At 61.9% G+C, this 15,896-nt stretch overlaps 1 protein-coding gene across 1 annotated transcript in view; it reads left to right on the forward strand.

Moving 5' to 3' along the window:
* The window catches only part of LOC308239034 (uncharacterized protein), a gene marked incomplete at both ends in the record, with an annotated part of 43,057 nt that overhangs the window by 929 nt on the left and 26,232 nt on the right, over positions 1-15,896 (forward strand). The window contains 3 exons of the mRNA XM_080651584.1: positions 330-456; positions 4,788-4,882; positions 7,021-7,279. Of these exons, the coding sequence (XP_080507710.1) occupies positions 330-456; positions 4,788-4,882; positions 7,021-7,279 (481 nt within the window). The remainder of the gene's footprint in view (positions 1-329; positions 457-4,787; positions 4,883-7,020; positions 7,280-15,896) is intronic.

The raw sequence follows: 15,896 nt of genomic DNA on the forward strand, positions 1-15,896 counted from the left end.
AAAATGTACCCCAACGCGGAGGGAGGGAGGAGAGTGGAGAAGGAAGCGCATCCCAAGCGAAAATCCCGATTTCAATTCCATGGATACGCAGGAACGAAAGGAGTCCCTCTTCCCTCGTCAGCCCCGTGCGGCGTCTCCTCGTCTGGGCAATTGTGATGGGTAAAAACGCTGCCTTTTGTTGAACCCCCATCTGGCCCGCGGTCGTAAATACCTCCCCATCTCCCATCCCCCCACCCGGCCCGGCGCTTCCTGCTTCCTTCCGCCTGGGGAGCCTCCAGGGGGTGCTTTTCAGTCTTTGTGGTCCCTGCATCCCCCTCCTGTTGCTCCAGGTGCCTCCACAGCCGGGCTCTCCGCGCTCCGTGGTTGATGCGCTGGGGAGTGCCACGCAGAATGAGGCCCGCGCGAATAACGAGAGCTTGGAGACCCCGCTGCGCGACCGAGGAAAGCGAGGCTCCGGCAGGTCCCCTGGCTGAGGGGGGACAAAACGCAGGCCTCGCTGAAAGTCAGTCCCCACCTTCCTGCCGGTGCACGTGCCAGGACACCGTGATCGGATTTGAGGCACTGACTTGGGAGCGGGCGGCGGAGATGGGCAGGGACACGCCCCTCCGCCAGCCCTGTGGGCTGACCCCGCCCCCCTCGTCGCCCTGAGAGGCAGAGAAAAGCCCTCCTGTTCTGGATGTGTTTAACATACACACGGATGTTTCCTTGTTTATTTTTTCTTTTGGCAAAAAATGAAATGAACTGAAAACTCACCGTTTTATAATCCGCTTTCTTCCCCCCTCTCCCCCTCCCCCACTTAACCTTGTGCCCTTGACATTTTTACAAAATACCAAGAGGAGAGGCTCTCTGGTACATCAGGGAGTCCCTGAGTGGGGAAGACGCATTCATTACTTATTCCTACTGAAATTTAGCATTTCCTTCAATGATGAGGTTAGGCGACCAGCCACAGTGGTATCAGCAGCAGGACTCAACAGCAATCATGTATATTTTCATAACATTACAGTTGCTGCAGATTTTTCAATGTATTGCTTTTTTAAAAGGGGATAATTCGCTTCTCACTCTTTTTGTTTGTTTGTTTTTATTGATTTCAGAGAGGAAGAGAGGAGAGAGAGATAGAAACATCAATGATGAGAAAGAATTGATCAGCTGCCTCCTGCACGCCCCGCACTGGGGATCGAGCCCGCTACCCGGGCATGTGCCCTGACCCAGAATCAAACCAGTACCTCCTAGTTCATAGGTTGACACTGAACCACACCGGCCAGGCACTTCTAAATCTTTTATTTTATTTTATTTTATTTTATTTTATTAAAATTGGTTAAATCCTCACCCGGGGGTATTTTTCCACTGATTTTTAGAGAGAGTGGAAGAGAGGAAAATCGATGTGAGAGAAACACATCCATTGGTTGCCTCCTGCAGGGGCCCTGACCAGGGCCCTGGCCAGGGAGGAGCCTGCAACCGAGGTACATGTGCTTGATCAGAATCGAACCTGGGACCCTTTGGTTGGCAGGCCGATGCTCTATCCACTGAGCCAAACGGGCCAGGGCTCATTGTATTGTTTACACTAATTGCACTTCAAAATAACAATGTTACTAGGCCACCGCCAGATCTCATTATTTAATGAGTCACCCAAAAAATACATACTCCCTTTTCTTTCTAAGATTTCATTACCTTTGCTTTCCTGTGTAATTCTGTGTATTTGGTGCATTTAAAGGCATTATTCTAAGAAGGCGTGTGTGGTACAAAGAATGGAAGAACCCTCGGGCCTCGTTGAATGTCACCTCCCTGGGAGGCTGCAATTGGGCCTGCCTGATAGCCATTGGGAGAGCAGCCCAGGGCCAGGCAGTGACCGTCAAGGCACCTGGCCCTCTCACAAGGCGGCTTCAGGCCAGGTGGGTGCCCTGCCCTGGAATAAGAATCCTCAGCAAGGCCCTGACCGGTGGCTCAGTGGATAGAGCATCAGCCTGCGGACTGAAGGGTCCCAGGTTCGATTCCGGTCAAGGGCATGTACCTTGGTTGCAGGCACATCCCCAGTAGGGGGTGTGCAGGAAGCAGCTGATCGATGTTTCTAACTCTCTATTCCTCTCCCTTCCTCTCTGTTAAAAAATCAATAAAATATATATATTTTTAAAAAAGAATCCTCAGCAAGGACAAAAATGGTTGACCCTTGCCCAGCCGGTGTGGCTCAGTGTTTGGGTGTCAACCCATGAACCAGGAGGTCACGTTTGGATTCCCTGTCAGGGCACATGCCCGGGTTGCGGGTTCAATCCCCAGTGTGGGGCGTTCAGGAGGCAGCCAATCAATGACTCTCTCTCATCATTGATGTTTCCCTCTCTCTCCCGCTCTCATCCTCTCTGAAATCAGTAAAAGATATATATATTTAAATATGTTTTTATTGATTTCGGATAGGGAGAGATAAAAACATCAATGATGAGAGAGAATCATCAATTGGCTGCCTCCTGCACAGCCCCTACTGGGGATCAAGCCTTCAACCCGGGTATGTGGCCTTGACCAAAATCGAACCCGGGACCCTCAGTCTGCAGGCCACTGCTCTATCCACTGGGCCAAACTGGCTAGGGCTAAAAGATATATATTTCTTAAAATGTCTTAATTTAAAAAAGAAATGGTTGACACTGATTCCTGCTGAGGGAGGGTACCGGGGCACGTGAGCCCTCTCTGCCAAGTCTTATAAACATTTCTCATGAGGCTTCCTTCTTTGTGCTTGACTGATGGGACCCCCAAGAGATCCTCAGACTTACGGTGAAGGGACTTTTACTTAATTTGCTGAGGTCCTACAGGTGTGAGAGGGACCCTGGCGGAAAGGGAAGCTGCTGAGATGGGAAGGGTAAAATGCCATGGGGACAAGGGACACAGCTGCCTGGCTGCAAGAAGCCTGGGGAAGAAGGTCCCCAGCCTGCCCCACCCACCTCCGTCTCCACGGGGCCTTCGGAAGGAGACCAGGATAGCAGAAGCCCCAGTTCCAGAGGAGGTGAGATTTAGGCCTGGAGCCGGGCTGCCTCACTCACTGCTTGTTTCCCAACCGGCAGGAGGGCCTCACACACGCGTGGGTGCCCTGCGTACAGGTTGAGAGGTAGAGAGGAGCCTGGGGGAGGAAGAGGTGCCCAGCTCTACGTGTCTGTCCCCTCCATCCAGACCCCAAACCATCAGACCTACACTCCGAGGGTCCCGAGTCTTTCCCGCCCCGCCCACAGCAGCCTCAGCCACGTGCGTCTGCACATCCCGGGAACCCCCGCCAGAGGGCGCTTTTGGACAGCGCGGGGAGCCGCATCCAGGGGCCGGATATTGGCGAGGTCAGGACCGTCCAAGGAAGGACCCGGGACTGCAGGTAGGACGGAAGGAGTGGGGCGAGGGGGTGGGATCCTGGGAGACCCTGTGTCTTGCAAGAGCCTTGGCGTAGCCCGGCCAGGTCTTGGCGGTGAGGGGTCGGGGGAAGACCGGGGTCCGGCCTCCCAGCTTCAGGTCTGCAACCCGGTGGGAAGGGGGACGGCGGGGCGGCATTGCACGAGCTCAGCGGAGACGCCAGGGGGCGCTGGTCGGACCGCCGCCATCCACCTAGGCCGCGGTGGGTTCTGCGAAGTCTCACCCTGTTCAGGTCCTGCTTCTTCCGCGGGTTCAAGCTTCACCTTCAGGCCTTTGGTGGGCTCAGGGGGTGTCCGCCTCCCTACCCAACCCGAGGGGCGCTCTCTGGGGCGCGCGGCCGGGCACGGCGCACGGGCGGGCACTAAGGAGCTGAATCCCCTGCCAAGTCTTAGGAACTTTTCCCCTGAGATTTCCTCCTTTGTGCTTGGCTGATGGGCCCCCAAGAGACCCTCAGACCTGAAGTGAAGGGGCTTTAACGTCTTAATTTTCTGAGGTCCTACGGGCGTGCCCTCACGCTCTCTGTCTCCTTGGGACCTGAGGCAGGAGAGAGGGGGGCCGCGGGAGGCGGGGCAGCCTGGCACCCTAGGAACCTGGAAGCCACGTCTTGGGTCAGGGCTCCACTTGTCCATGCTGGGGAGGCTGGCTCCTTTCACGCTCTTAACGCAGGAGAGGCCTGAGCCGGCTGGAAGCTGGGGGCCTGGGCGGGAGGAAGGAGAGGAGGGGGCAGGCGGTGGGGGGGGGGGGAGGAGGAGGGGGAATGATGTCGGCTGCTCCTCCACCCCATACGGAGGTCCGGCTCCCCCCTCCTCAGAGGCTGCCTGCAGTGGTCGGCAAACTCATTAGTCAGCAGAGCCAAATATCAACAGGACAACGATTGAAATTTCTTTGGAGAGCCAAATTTTGTAAACTTAAACTTCTTCCAACGCCACTTCTTCAAAATAGACTCGCCCAGGCCGTGGTATTTTGTGGAAGAGCCACACTCAAGGGGCCAAAGAGCCGCATGTGGCTCGCGTGCCGCAGTTTGCCGACCACCGGCCTAGCGCCTCCAAGGGCCCCGCAGAAAACCACCAGGTGTCCGGGGCCCTGAGTGAGGGCATGCAGACTGGGACTGAGTCGGGAGAATCCTGCAAGAGCCCAGCGGCGTGGCTCAGGGGTTGAACGTCGACCTATGAACCAGGAGGTCACGGTTCGATTCCCGGTCAGGGCACATGCCCGGGTTGCAGGCTCACTCCCCAGTAGGGGGCGAGCAGGAAGTAACCAGTCCATGATTCTCTCTCATCACTGATGTTTCCATCTCTCTGTCCCTGAAATCAATTTAAAAAACATTAAAAAAAAAAAAAAAAAGAATCATACAAGGCCTGCACCGGTGCCCAGACAGGGTGGGACCTCAGCCTCCTGCCACTCCACAGGGGGCATCCAGAAAAGGCAGCAGCAGAAGCGAGGGGATAAGAAGGGGCCTCGGCACCCGGGCTTGGCGGGCGCCTGCACGGGCCGCAGGGGCCGAGTGGCGGCCTAATGGATTCAGGCCTGCGGGCCCAGGCGCGCCGCCCTCCCGCCCGAGCTCTCAATAGTGGACAATGGAGTCCTGGGGTAACCCGAACAAAGAATTTGGAAGTAGTTAAACTGCAGAACACGTTCTGGGCCTGGGTGCCTCCTTTCAAAAAAGAGCGCAGGGAGAAGAAAGGAAGGCGCTGGGGGCTTGGGGGGCGGGGGTGGGGGGTGAGAAAGTGCCCAGGGGAAAAGTTGGTAGGTCGCCCTCGGCGCCGCCAGCTCCCAGACACCGGGAATTCAATGGGGAGTGGGGGGAGGGGGGAGGTGGCCCCCGGCCGCCCGCTGGGAGATGCTGAGAAACTTCTCCTGGGGAGGCGGCGGGGGGTTCCCCCAAAGGGCGGAGCATTTGCCTGGCGCGGGGAGCCCCCCCCCCCCACCGGAGGCTTCCACTCTGGGCCCGATGGGAACTGGGCTGCCAGGGAGGGTGGGAGAGGCGTCTCCAGCGCCTCGGAGATGGGGGAGGGGGAGGGAGTGCTGGGTAGCAGAATCTAAATTCTCTCTCTCTCTCTCTCTCTCTCTCTCTCCCTCCCTCCCTCCCTCCCCCTGTCTAGCAGGATCTCTCCGGGTTTTGTTTGCCTTTCCCCATCCAGTTCAGCAAGGTTGGGTGTGTGCCCACCCACCCCCTGCTCGCTCCTCCCCACACACAACCAGCGCTCTAGACTCTTTGTTTTTCTGTTAAAGTCAGGCCTTTCGGTGTAGCCATGAAGGCCAATTCATGTTTTTTTTTCTCTCTCTCTCTGATGTTTTTCGAAACTTTCTAATTTTTGCACACACCATGAGCACAGCCACACACCTGGGAGAAAGGAAAGACATTTACAAAAGCTGTCAGTTACCCTGGTGTCCAGCTCATTCAGAAGAAAAGCAACCGGAGAGGTTATGAAGACAAAAGTGTAAATAAAATGACAAAAAAAAAAAGGCCAGAAAATGCACATAAGGTGTGTGTGTGGGGGGGGGGGTGCGAGTCCTCTATCCCTCTTCTAGCCCTTTCCCTGCGTTGTTTGGGGAAGAGAGAAATAGGGAAGGAGAAGAAAGGAGTAGAGGTGATGCCTCTGGGATCGGAGGGCGCGCGGTTCCCTCCTGTGGGCGGCGCTCGGCTTGCAAGGGGTTAACAGCGCTGCTCGTGAACTTGGCCTGTCTGTCTGCCTGGTGATGGATGTGGAGACCCGGCTGACAAGTTCAGCCGGAGGGACGTCCCCTGCTGCGGCGGCGGGGACCCAGGGCGAGCGGCCAGGGCGCACACGGAAGACAGCGGTTCAGCGCGGCCGAGCGGCCCACGAGGCGCGCTGCTGGTCCGCCTGCCTCCTCCGCTCCCACCTCCGCTTGGTCGCTCGCCTCCTGCCCTGGAGCTTCCAATACCATCCCGAAGCAGCAAAGTTTCCCGGGATCCGCGTCCTGTGTGCGGGAACCTCCAGTCGGCCCCGGCGGGCGGGCAATGCGGAGCGCTGGGGAGCGGGCGCCCGCCCGCAGCGAACCGCTCCCGAGGCCGAGTTCAGCATTTGGACAGCGGCTCGGGGCCGCCGGCAGCCCTGCGGGTGGCGTTTGCAGGTGCACCGCGCCGGGCGGGTGGGGCTGGGGGCGGCACCGGGTCTTGGAAAAGCAGGACCCAACCTGGAGGGCACCCTTGGCTGCGAACGGGATACGTTTCCTTTGAGCTAAAATATCTTTCTGGAGCTCACATGGGGGCCCCGAAATCTGCCAATCCAGCGTAGATACCCTTCACCTCACCGACACTTTTGCGGCCCAGAGAGTAGACCCCCTCCCCAATCCCATCACCTCTCCATGCTCCCCAAAGCAGCCCGGGTCCCTGAGCTTAAGCGGCCGGTGAGGCATCCAACCCGCCGCCCGCCGCTACCTCCCAGGCTGGTGGCGGTGGCTCCGGGTGAGCCCGGCATCACGCGGGGAAGGAAGGGCTCACAGCGCCGCGACTCCCCGGGAAAGGCTGGAGGCACGCGGGCTGGGGAAGGAAGCGCCTGGGAGCGGGGCTGAGCGCCCCGCACTGCTCGCCTCCGCCCCCTCCTTTCCGCACTGGTTGGGGCGACGAGAGGGGGGCGGGGGAGCCGCGCTGACGTCACTGCGGGCCGTGCCCGCCAGCGAAGGCGGCGCTGGGAGCAGCTCAGAGCCCAGCGAAGCCGCGAACCAGCCGCGAACCGCTGGGAGCCCCCGCGCCACCGCACCGCGCCCGCCTCCCGCGGCTCTCTGCGTGCGTCCGCCGGGGCAGGGGCGCCTGGAGAGCGGCCACCGCTGGGCCCGAGTACGGAGACACTCCAGATCAGGGGCCGCGGAGCCGCGGTCCCCGCCGCCGCCCCACCCCCGCCGCTGCCTCGCGGGTCCCCGGGCCCCTTCCTGGTCCGTAAGTGCCGCGCCTCCGCGTCTCTGATTTGGGGGAGCGGGTCGGGCGCGCGCGCTGTGGCCGGGGCTGGGGCAGCGCTAGGGCGCGGGTCTGGACTGGAGGGGGGCTGGGGCATCCCCACTCGGCTCCTGTGGGCTGCAGGGGCGGCCCGGGCAGTCCCATCGCCACCGGGCGGGGTGAGGGGTGCGCTCGGACTACGCGTGGAGGCGGGGCTCAGCGTCTGGGGCCTGACCCATCAGCCCCAACAAATCATCAAGGCCGAGGCCGAGGGTCGTGGGGCAGTGGGAAGCGCCCAGAGGTGAGGGCTCTGGGTTTGCAAAAAGGGAAGGGGAGCAGGGCCAGATGGAAGTTGTGGGACTGCAGAGGGGTTTAGCCGAAAGGAGAGAATATTTCCAAAGCGAGGCCCTTCCGGGGGAGTTCCCCGGCCGCCCCCTTCCTCACCTCTGCCCCTACATCCCCTCTGCCTTCTCATGCCCTCTCCCACACAAATAATAGCGCAGAAAGTGGCTTCCTGAAGCAAAAATAGTTTAAGAAATAATGCAACTCACGGCGCCCACTCTAGACAAGATTTATGGCACGCTGGGCCGCCTCTGTGATGGGAAATTGTTGGGAAACCCTTTCTGTCCTGCTCCCCCCTCCGCGCCGGAACAGGCCTCTCAGATCTGTTTGAGGGTGTCTCCTCCAGCCCAGGCGCCAGAGTCTGGAAGGAATGAGGGCGATGGGGGAGGTGGAGGCTGTGGTGGGGGGCTTCTCTGGGAGAAGGCTGGGGCATGGGGGCGGGCGGTGTCAGGCTGGTCTCCAGCAGGGCAGGGAGGTGGCAGAAGCTGGGAGAGACTCCGGGGTCAGATCATGGGAGGAGAAATAGGAATGCATCCAAAAATAGCCAAGTCTTTGTAACTGGGGAGAGATGGGGTGCTGGGCTGAAAGGGGCCTCTTTTCTGAGTCCCTCCCCATATTCTGGAGGGGAGGGAGTCTTCAGGTACAGAGAGGGAGGGAATGGAATTTGAGGGTCTGGCATTCAATCAAGGGACAGAGGCAGGAGGGTAGGCTGGGGTGAGGGGGGTCGCGCAAGGTCCCAGGGAAGGAGCCTCCATGGGCAACACCAGCGGCTGGAGGCCCAGGAAGGTGTGCTGCTCCCCTCAAATCTTTCCAGGAGAGCGTTTCGGGGTTCCTGCCCAGCCTGGAGCCCACAAACCGCATGTGTGAGCCTCCGCTTGAGGAAAGAGTGGCCAAAGGTGGAGGCCAGAGAGGGCACCACAGCCCAGCTGAGCAGGTGTCGGTGAAGGTGGGTGTGGGGGTCCTGGGGGCCCGGGTGCAGGACTCTGGGGCCTCTGAGCTGGTCCAGTGCTGGGCTTCTAGACTGGACAACGGGAGGAGCAGCTTCGTCAAAGCTCAGGCCTGAGGAAGGAGCGAGGGAGGGAGGGAGGGAGGGAGCCGTGGGCAAAGGGCCCCCTGGACTGAGCCTCGCTTGTGACTGCAGATCTGTCCCCTGAGGAAGGCCCAGAGGGGCTGGGGAGGAGCACGGGTCCGGGCCGAGTGTCAGGTCTGGGCTGGAGTTTGGGGAGGTCTCTGGGTCTCAGGCTCTGAGCCCTGGACCAGGGCGCCTGCAGAGGCCTGTTGTCCAAAGTCAGAGCTGCCCACTCTCCTTCCACTTAACCTCTTACTTCCCTCACGGCGTCCTGAGATGGGCGGGGGCGGGGGCGGGGAGGGAAGGGGGTCACACTCCAGCGGTGGTCATGCCCCCCCATGAGTTGTGTAACCACCAGCAGGAAATAGGAACTGGGCCCAAGCCAGCCTGGAACCCTGGCAGCCGAGGTCACCAATGGGTACCAGAGCACTTGTGTGTGTGTGTGTGTGTGTGTGTGTGTGTGTGTGACACACACACACGCACGCACGTGCACCAGGCAAGATGGGTGTTTGGGCCAAGTGTGTGTCTACTATGCCAGGGGGTTGCGAGTTGTGTGACTCTGCAGGCTACAACAGGGGCGGGCATTTTTGTAGACACAGGGATGGGGGCTCAGATGGAGGCACTGGGAGGAAGCCGGATCCTTTTGAGAAGACCCCTGCCCTTTGGGGCTCCCTTGGCGCTTGCCCTTTGCCCTGCTAGCTGCTGGTTTCTCTGGAGCTCAGGTTTGGGACTGTGGGGTGCAAACCGGGGAAGTTCCGCCAACAGCCGCGCTGGAGAGAGAGGCCCGGCCAGCGCCCCTCTCAGCACCATGGCCAGGGCCCGGCGCCGCCTCTGGGGCTGTGGTCTCTGCGCCCCGCGCTCAGCCAGACCCCGTGCCTGCTTTCCCGTGACCTTAGGGCCCGTAGGTCGAGGGTAGGGGGCTGGTGTGGGACGAATGACAGAGAACGAATCGCATAGGAAAGGGCGATCACAAACCGGGCCTGGAATCAGCCTGCCCAGCAGCCCCCCCCCCCCCGCAGCGGGCGGTGCCCAGCCCACACAATGTGGCTCTGGCTCGCATCACCTGGCCCACTTCCTGTCTCAGCTGCGTGTGGAGGCCGAGACCGCAGCCCGGTCCTGACCCCGCAGAGCAGCCTCCTCCCACAGCCAACACCCTCAGACCAGGTCTCCCCGTGGCCCCTTCGGTGGACATGGAGGGCTTGCTGGCTCCAGCGCCGCCCCACAAAGGCAGGGCATGGGAGCCTCCCGGGCCAGCCTCGCCTGCTTGCCGCCCAGGGACTCAGTTTCCCAAAGAGGGTAGCAGAGCTGCGGCCCCCAGGACTGTGGCCTCCCGCATCTGAACTGAATCCAAATCAGGCTTTTCATTCTTTCTCCCAGAGCCCCCACCGCCCTCAGCTTGCCAGCCGGGCCTCCAGCGCCTGCAGCCACCGTGTTTCTGTGAGCCTCGCTGCGGAGCCATTTTGTGCAGCGTCCTGCTTAAATCACACTCCCGGGGACTCCCTCCTGCTCTCTCTTCCCCTCCATCCCCTCCCCCTCCCTCTCTCACAGGTGAACGTGCTTCCCTGCCCTTTCCCACCTTCGCACCCCCACCCTTCCCACCGGGCGGCCCTAACAGACGGGGACTCTGGAGGCCGCGCGTACACACACACACACAAGCCAAGAAGGGGAGACAGCGGGTCCAGGAGCTGCGGGAGGAGGGGGAGCAAGGGGCGCCTCCCAATTATGGTAATCCTCCGGAATTAACTATCTCGGGCCCAAATTCGGGCGGTTCCTCCCCCAGGGCTGCCGGGCCTCGCCCTCTTTGTCTGCCTTCCTTGGCCTTCTGGAAGGCGGGGTGTGTGCAGGGGGTTGGAGGGAGAGGTGGAAACGCCAGGCCTGGTCTGGCACGAGCTGGCTGGGGAGGAGGTGGGGTGCAGGCTGCTTCGGGTCTAGGATCAGGATGGAAATACAACCAGGCTGAGACTAGCAATGGGGCAGCAGACACCTGGCAAAATGGGGAACTTGGCAAAAGGGAGATGTGTCCGTTTTAGGGGAGAAAGGGATATTTGGAAAAATCACGAAAGCCTTTCCGAACCATCCTCCCCCGCCCCCCTCTTCTTTGGAAAGGGGGTGGGCTGGCTTTGAGCAGCTCAGCGCCCCAGGCCCTACTGAAATGGACCCTCATGGGTGCTTCCGCCCAACCTCATGGTGAGTCTGGGCACAGAAACCCCTTGCCTTGACCACTGAAAGCCGGGAACCCACCCTCCTGTTTGTGCCGAATCTCTCCCCAGCTCTCAGAGTATCCAAGAGGAAGGGGGTGATGGCTGGGGTGAGCAAGAAGGGGCGCCCCTGGGCCACTGGCCTCTGGAAAGCTTTCATGAGGCCTCCAGGTCTGGGGTCAGGCTCAGGTGGGTGACTCTAGGGGATCCAGGTGGCAGCCTGCCCCCTGTTGAGCCCCTTTCCGTGGGAGCTCAGGTGTGTGTGGAGCGCCCTAGGAGGAGGCCGAGGCTCGCTTTGTGCTCTCGTTTGTCGATGGAACGCGAATGTAACCAGCATGTAACCAGGTGGGGCCTAGGACATCTCCGAGGGGGCAGGCGCCATCGGTTGTACTTTCCTAGACGCTCTCGGAGCGGGAGGACCCAGCAGCCTGCACCGGGCGCCAGGGCCTGGCCGCAGGGGAGCGTGGCTCGGAACCGCCGCCGCGCGCCAGGGACTGTGGGTGGGACCGCGCACACCAGGACACTCGGTGCTCCCTCCCCTCCGAGTCTCCGCGCGTGGGCTGGGTCTACAGCAAGGTGCCGGGCGGGGAGAGGAGGAGGGAAGTTGAAGGTGAAACAGCTCCTATTCTCGGCTCTCGGCCTCCCCAGGGCGCACTCGGCCGCCCTGGAGAGCCCTTCACCACGCCCCAGCAGGCGCGTCCCCAAACCTGGTCCCTGGCGCTCCCCAACTCTGAGGGTCCGCGGGGGCTGCCGGGCTCCCTGGGCTTTAGGGGGAGGCAGAGGAGCTTGGAGGGAAGGCCAGACGGTGCGCACCCAGGCGCGCGGCCCGAACGCTTTGGAGGGCAGAGGGGGCAGTGCCCTGCTCTCCGGGAGGGGAGGCCGTGAACGCCGAGGCCATTGTAAGGCTGGGTGGTGCGGAGCGCGGGAAGGGGGCTGGGATTTGAATGGGAGCCTGTGATTGGCCGATGCCTGGACTGACGTCACTTCCCCGCGGGGCGATTAGCCTGCGAGAGGAGGGCTGGCGGGCCAGTGCGCTGGGGGCGGCCGGGGCGCCCGAGGCTGTGGAGCGCATCGCACCGGCGCCCTGAGCGCGCCCGGGACGCCGTCGGAGCGGGCAGCCGGCGCGGGCGCCCAGGCGCACAGAACGGGGGGTCGCGGAGAGCGCGCAGGGAGGGCGATGGAGGGAGGGAGGGGACTGGGCGGGGGCTGCCGGCCTCGGTGGTGGGAGTCAGGGTGTCTGTGTGTCTGTCGGTCTCCTCTGGCTCCCCGCGTGCCCCCCGGGGATCCGGGAGCGGCGCCCGCTCCCGTCCCCGCTCCTGGCGGGCGGCGGCACGTGGGGCCCACGGCGCGGCAGCGGCGGTGGCGAAGGGAGGCCCGTTTCTCTCTTTGGTTATCTAGCTGTATGAGTGCCACAGAGCCGTCATAAAGCTAGATAACCGAAAGTAGAAATGACTCCCACAACTTCTGCGTGCGAGCGCCCGCCCCGCCGGCCGCCCCGGCCCGCGCGAGCCACAGGAGCCCGAAGCAGCCCAGCGCCGGCCCAGCGGACTCAGCCCGGCGGAGCGGCCGCGCCCGGACCAGGTACCTGCCCTCGGTTCTCTCTCCGGGACAGTTTTCGTCCCCGGAGGAACTTGCCAGCTGTCCCCTACTCCTCCTCCCTCGCCCCCACACGTCCCCCAGCGCCGAAGCAGGAACCCCAAAGTGGAGCGGGCCGGGGGAGCGGAGGGGGGTGGGGTTGCAGAGGGGTCGCTGGCGGGGAAGGCGCCAGCCTTCGCCTTCACCCCATAAATCAGGCGGGAACAATCCTGTCCCGGAGCCTGGGACGGGGATTTTGGGATGCAAATGCGGAGAGAGAGAGAGAGAGAGAGAGAGAGAGAGAGAGAGAGAGAGAGAGGCGGGTCGGGTGGGGGTGGAGGGAGCGCAGGGGTGGACCGGGGCTGCCCCGCCGCTAACAATGCGGCCTTTATGGAATTATTCGACGAGTCGGCCTGCGCGCCATTAGCATACGGCTTGGGGGTTGCCGGAGCTTCGCCCCTCAGTGAGGTCAAGTTCTTGATAATTTGATCACTTTTCACGGGCTCTGGCAGCTGCCTTTGTGTGCAGTTGGGGGGTCTGTGTGCAGCGTGAAGCGGAGCAGAACTGGCGAGGAGTGAGCTCAATGGCGAGGGGCCGGGCGGGGGCCTCCCTCCCGGACGGGCCGGCCCTGCCCTGCATACAAACCCAGCGCAGGCGGGTGGGCGGGAGGGACCAGCTCAGCCCCGCGCCACCTCCGCACCAGCCTGGGCCGGGGCCACTCCCGCCCGCACCTCCCCAACTTCCCCGAGTGCTTAAGGTGCAGGCCAGCTCCCGACAGCCCCTCCCCCTTCTCCCTCCCCGCCCCCCCCCCCACCCAGTCGCAACATAAGATGTATTACAATGTCTAGCAAATAAAAAAGCAATTGGGGGAAATCTGCATTCCGTTTCCATGGCAACCCAAGGCAGCACACCCGGCTACTAAGGCTCCCAGCCCCTCTTAGCAAGGCTTGGGGAGTGGGGCCCACACAGCACCGGCGCTTGGGTCTGCCCCTCTTGAGGTCCTTATCCGCCTCCAGGTCACTCTCCTCCCTAACGCCCCCAAAAGTCCCAACGCCCGGCTTCTGTAAGCTTGGGGAACCCCCTGAGCATGAGAGGTCCTGCCCTGCCTCAGAGAAGAAGGGTTCAGTGTGTGTTCAGAGCCCCCGAGGGTTTGGGGGGCCTTCTGGGTATGCGGGTGTGTGGGTGCTATGACAGTCAAGCTTGAAGAGACTTGGGCCGCCACTCAGACCTAATCCCCTGGCCCCTTTCCCTCGCCTACACCAGGAGGCAGATGGGGAGGCCTGAGGGACGCCCCCAGGTCACCCAGCCCCAGCCCCCCCTCCCCCCCCCCCCCCCCCCCCGTGCAGAGGGAGGCCCAGGTACCTACATGCCCATGTTCCCCGGGCCCTGCCCAGTGCAGACTTGGAATGACACAAGTATCTTCCCATTTTCATTCCTTCAAAAGCCTTCTTTAAAAAAATTTTTTTGGCCTTTGCTTACCAAGATTATTTTGAAAATAGGTTCTCTATGTGGAAAAGGTGACCATTCAAACAGTCCAGAAGGGACATCTGTTGTCCCTGGGGCCAGGAACTGCCCTGCTCAGGTAGCCAGCTGGCAGAGGGGACACTGTTCACGGTGTCACCTCTTGAATGTGGAGCCACGTGAATGTGTTAGCTGTTGAGAATAAAATTTAAAGGAGAAGAAAAAGGAACAGGCAGGAAAAGTCAGCGACCCTCCGCTCTGTCCCCAGGGGTCCTCCCCAGAGGTAATCAGCAGGCTTTCCTGGGTCCCGTGGGGCACCCCCTCCCCATTTTTAGAGGTCACGCTCCCCTTGTCTTGGCAAGCGGCCGGCGAAGGGTGACTCGCGTGGTTCAGGATCCGCCAGGCAGGCCGTGGGCAGTGTCCCAGCCCCCCCCCCCTCCCAGCACACCTGGGAGCCTGTGTGCAGATCGTGACCTCATTTCAGAGGAAATGGAGCAGCTCTTCCCACCCCCTCACCCTGTGCGTCTGCCTCCCTTCCCCGCCGCTTGGCCCTGGGCCCCAGGCTTCCATCTTCCCTTCCCACCACCCCCCCCCCCCATCCCTTTGCTATTTTGCAAGAACTAGTCCTACTAGGAGTCCGGTGGCTTTGCAGCCTGACAATTGTGTCTGCACGGTTCAAATGAGTTGTTTTTCTTTGTGTTTTTGTGGGTTTTTTGACACCAGGGTCCCAAACCATCTGGGCAGTCCTTAAATCTGGGGCCAGGGATGGAGGAGTGTGAGCCTGGGAGGAGGCGGCTTTCTTTCCGCTTTCTACGAAATCGAAATCGGCTCATGCAAACCTCCGGTGTGGGAGGGTGGGAGCCACTAGAAATGGCCCTGGAGAGAGACCAACCCGCCCGATTTGGACAGGAATGACCCTCCCTAACGGAGCCACGTTCAAATCGCCTCTGGACCAGGAGGCTCAAAATTGATGCTCCATCCACCTCTCCTGGCTTCCCAGAGATGGAGCCAGCTGGGCCTCGGGCCTTCTGTCCGCACCCCGGGGTGCCCTCCCAACCTCTTCTGGCCACTCACTCGCCACGTCTGGGCCTCACCTTTGTGGCAAGTTCAAGCCCCAGTGCAAAAGGCTCGGGGGGAGCCTGGCAATGCAATGGAAGCTGCAGTTTGGAAGCCAGAATCGGTTGGGATCTCAAAGATGTTCGCCCAACCCCGTTCCTTTGCCAGCTAGCTATAGCGAGCTCAGTAAGGCGCGGGGGCTGGCCAAGGTCGCCCAGCAAGCCGCCGGTAGGGCGCGGTGGGGGAGGCAGCGAGGGCTTTTTTCCTCGCTGCTCTGGGGACTCCCGGCCCTGACTGTTGGACCAGGTAGGCCTCTGCCCGGGCGACTGACAAGCTGGCGTCACAGGCGCCTCTGAAAACGGGCCTGATTCAGGGAGCTGTCCGCGGTCAGCTCCGACCTCCGGGAAATGGGCCCTGGGCGCGCGGGGAGCGAGGCCCGGAGGCCTCCCAGGGCCCGGCGGCGACTCTGAAAAGCATGAAGGGCCGGAATTAGGCGCTCATTTAGCGAGCGTTACTAATCCGAAGTTACAGCGCTAATTCCCTGATCCGGCCGCTCCCACACGCAGCGCCGCCGGGATTAGAGGCGCGGCCGCCGCCCCGCCCCGCGCTCACGCCCCAAACGCGCTTGCCCCGCGCCCTCGGGGCTGCGGGCTCCGCTAATCCGCGGCGCTGCGCTCGCCCGACCCGAACCCGAACGTGCCGCTGGGCGGGTCCGGGACGGGCAGGGAGGGGTCAGCCCTGAGCTCAGGGGCAGCCCCACAGGGATGCGTGCACCCCTCGAGGCTCCGGCGACGCGGCGCGGACCGGAGAGCCGCCCGATTTCTCCCACCCGGGTGTGCGCACCCATCGCGCGGCCCCTCGTTGGCCGCCGCGCCATTTCAATAGCCCCCCGGTTCCCCCCTTGGCATCTCTGGCACCC

The sequence above is a fragment of the Plecotus auritus genome, assembly GCF_963455305.1.
Source record: "Plecotus auritus genome assembly, chromosome: 15".
NCBI lineage: Eukaryota > Metazoa > Chordata > Mammalia > Chiroptera > Vespertilionidae > Plecotus > Plecotus auritus.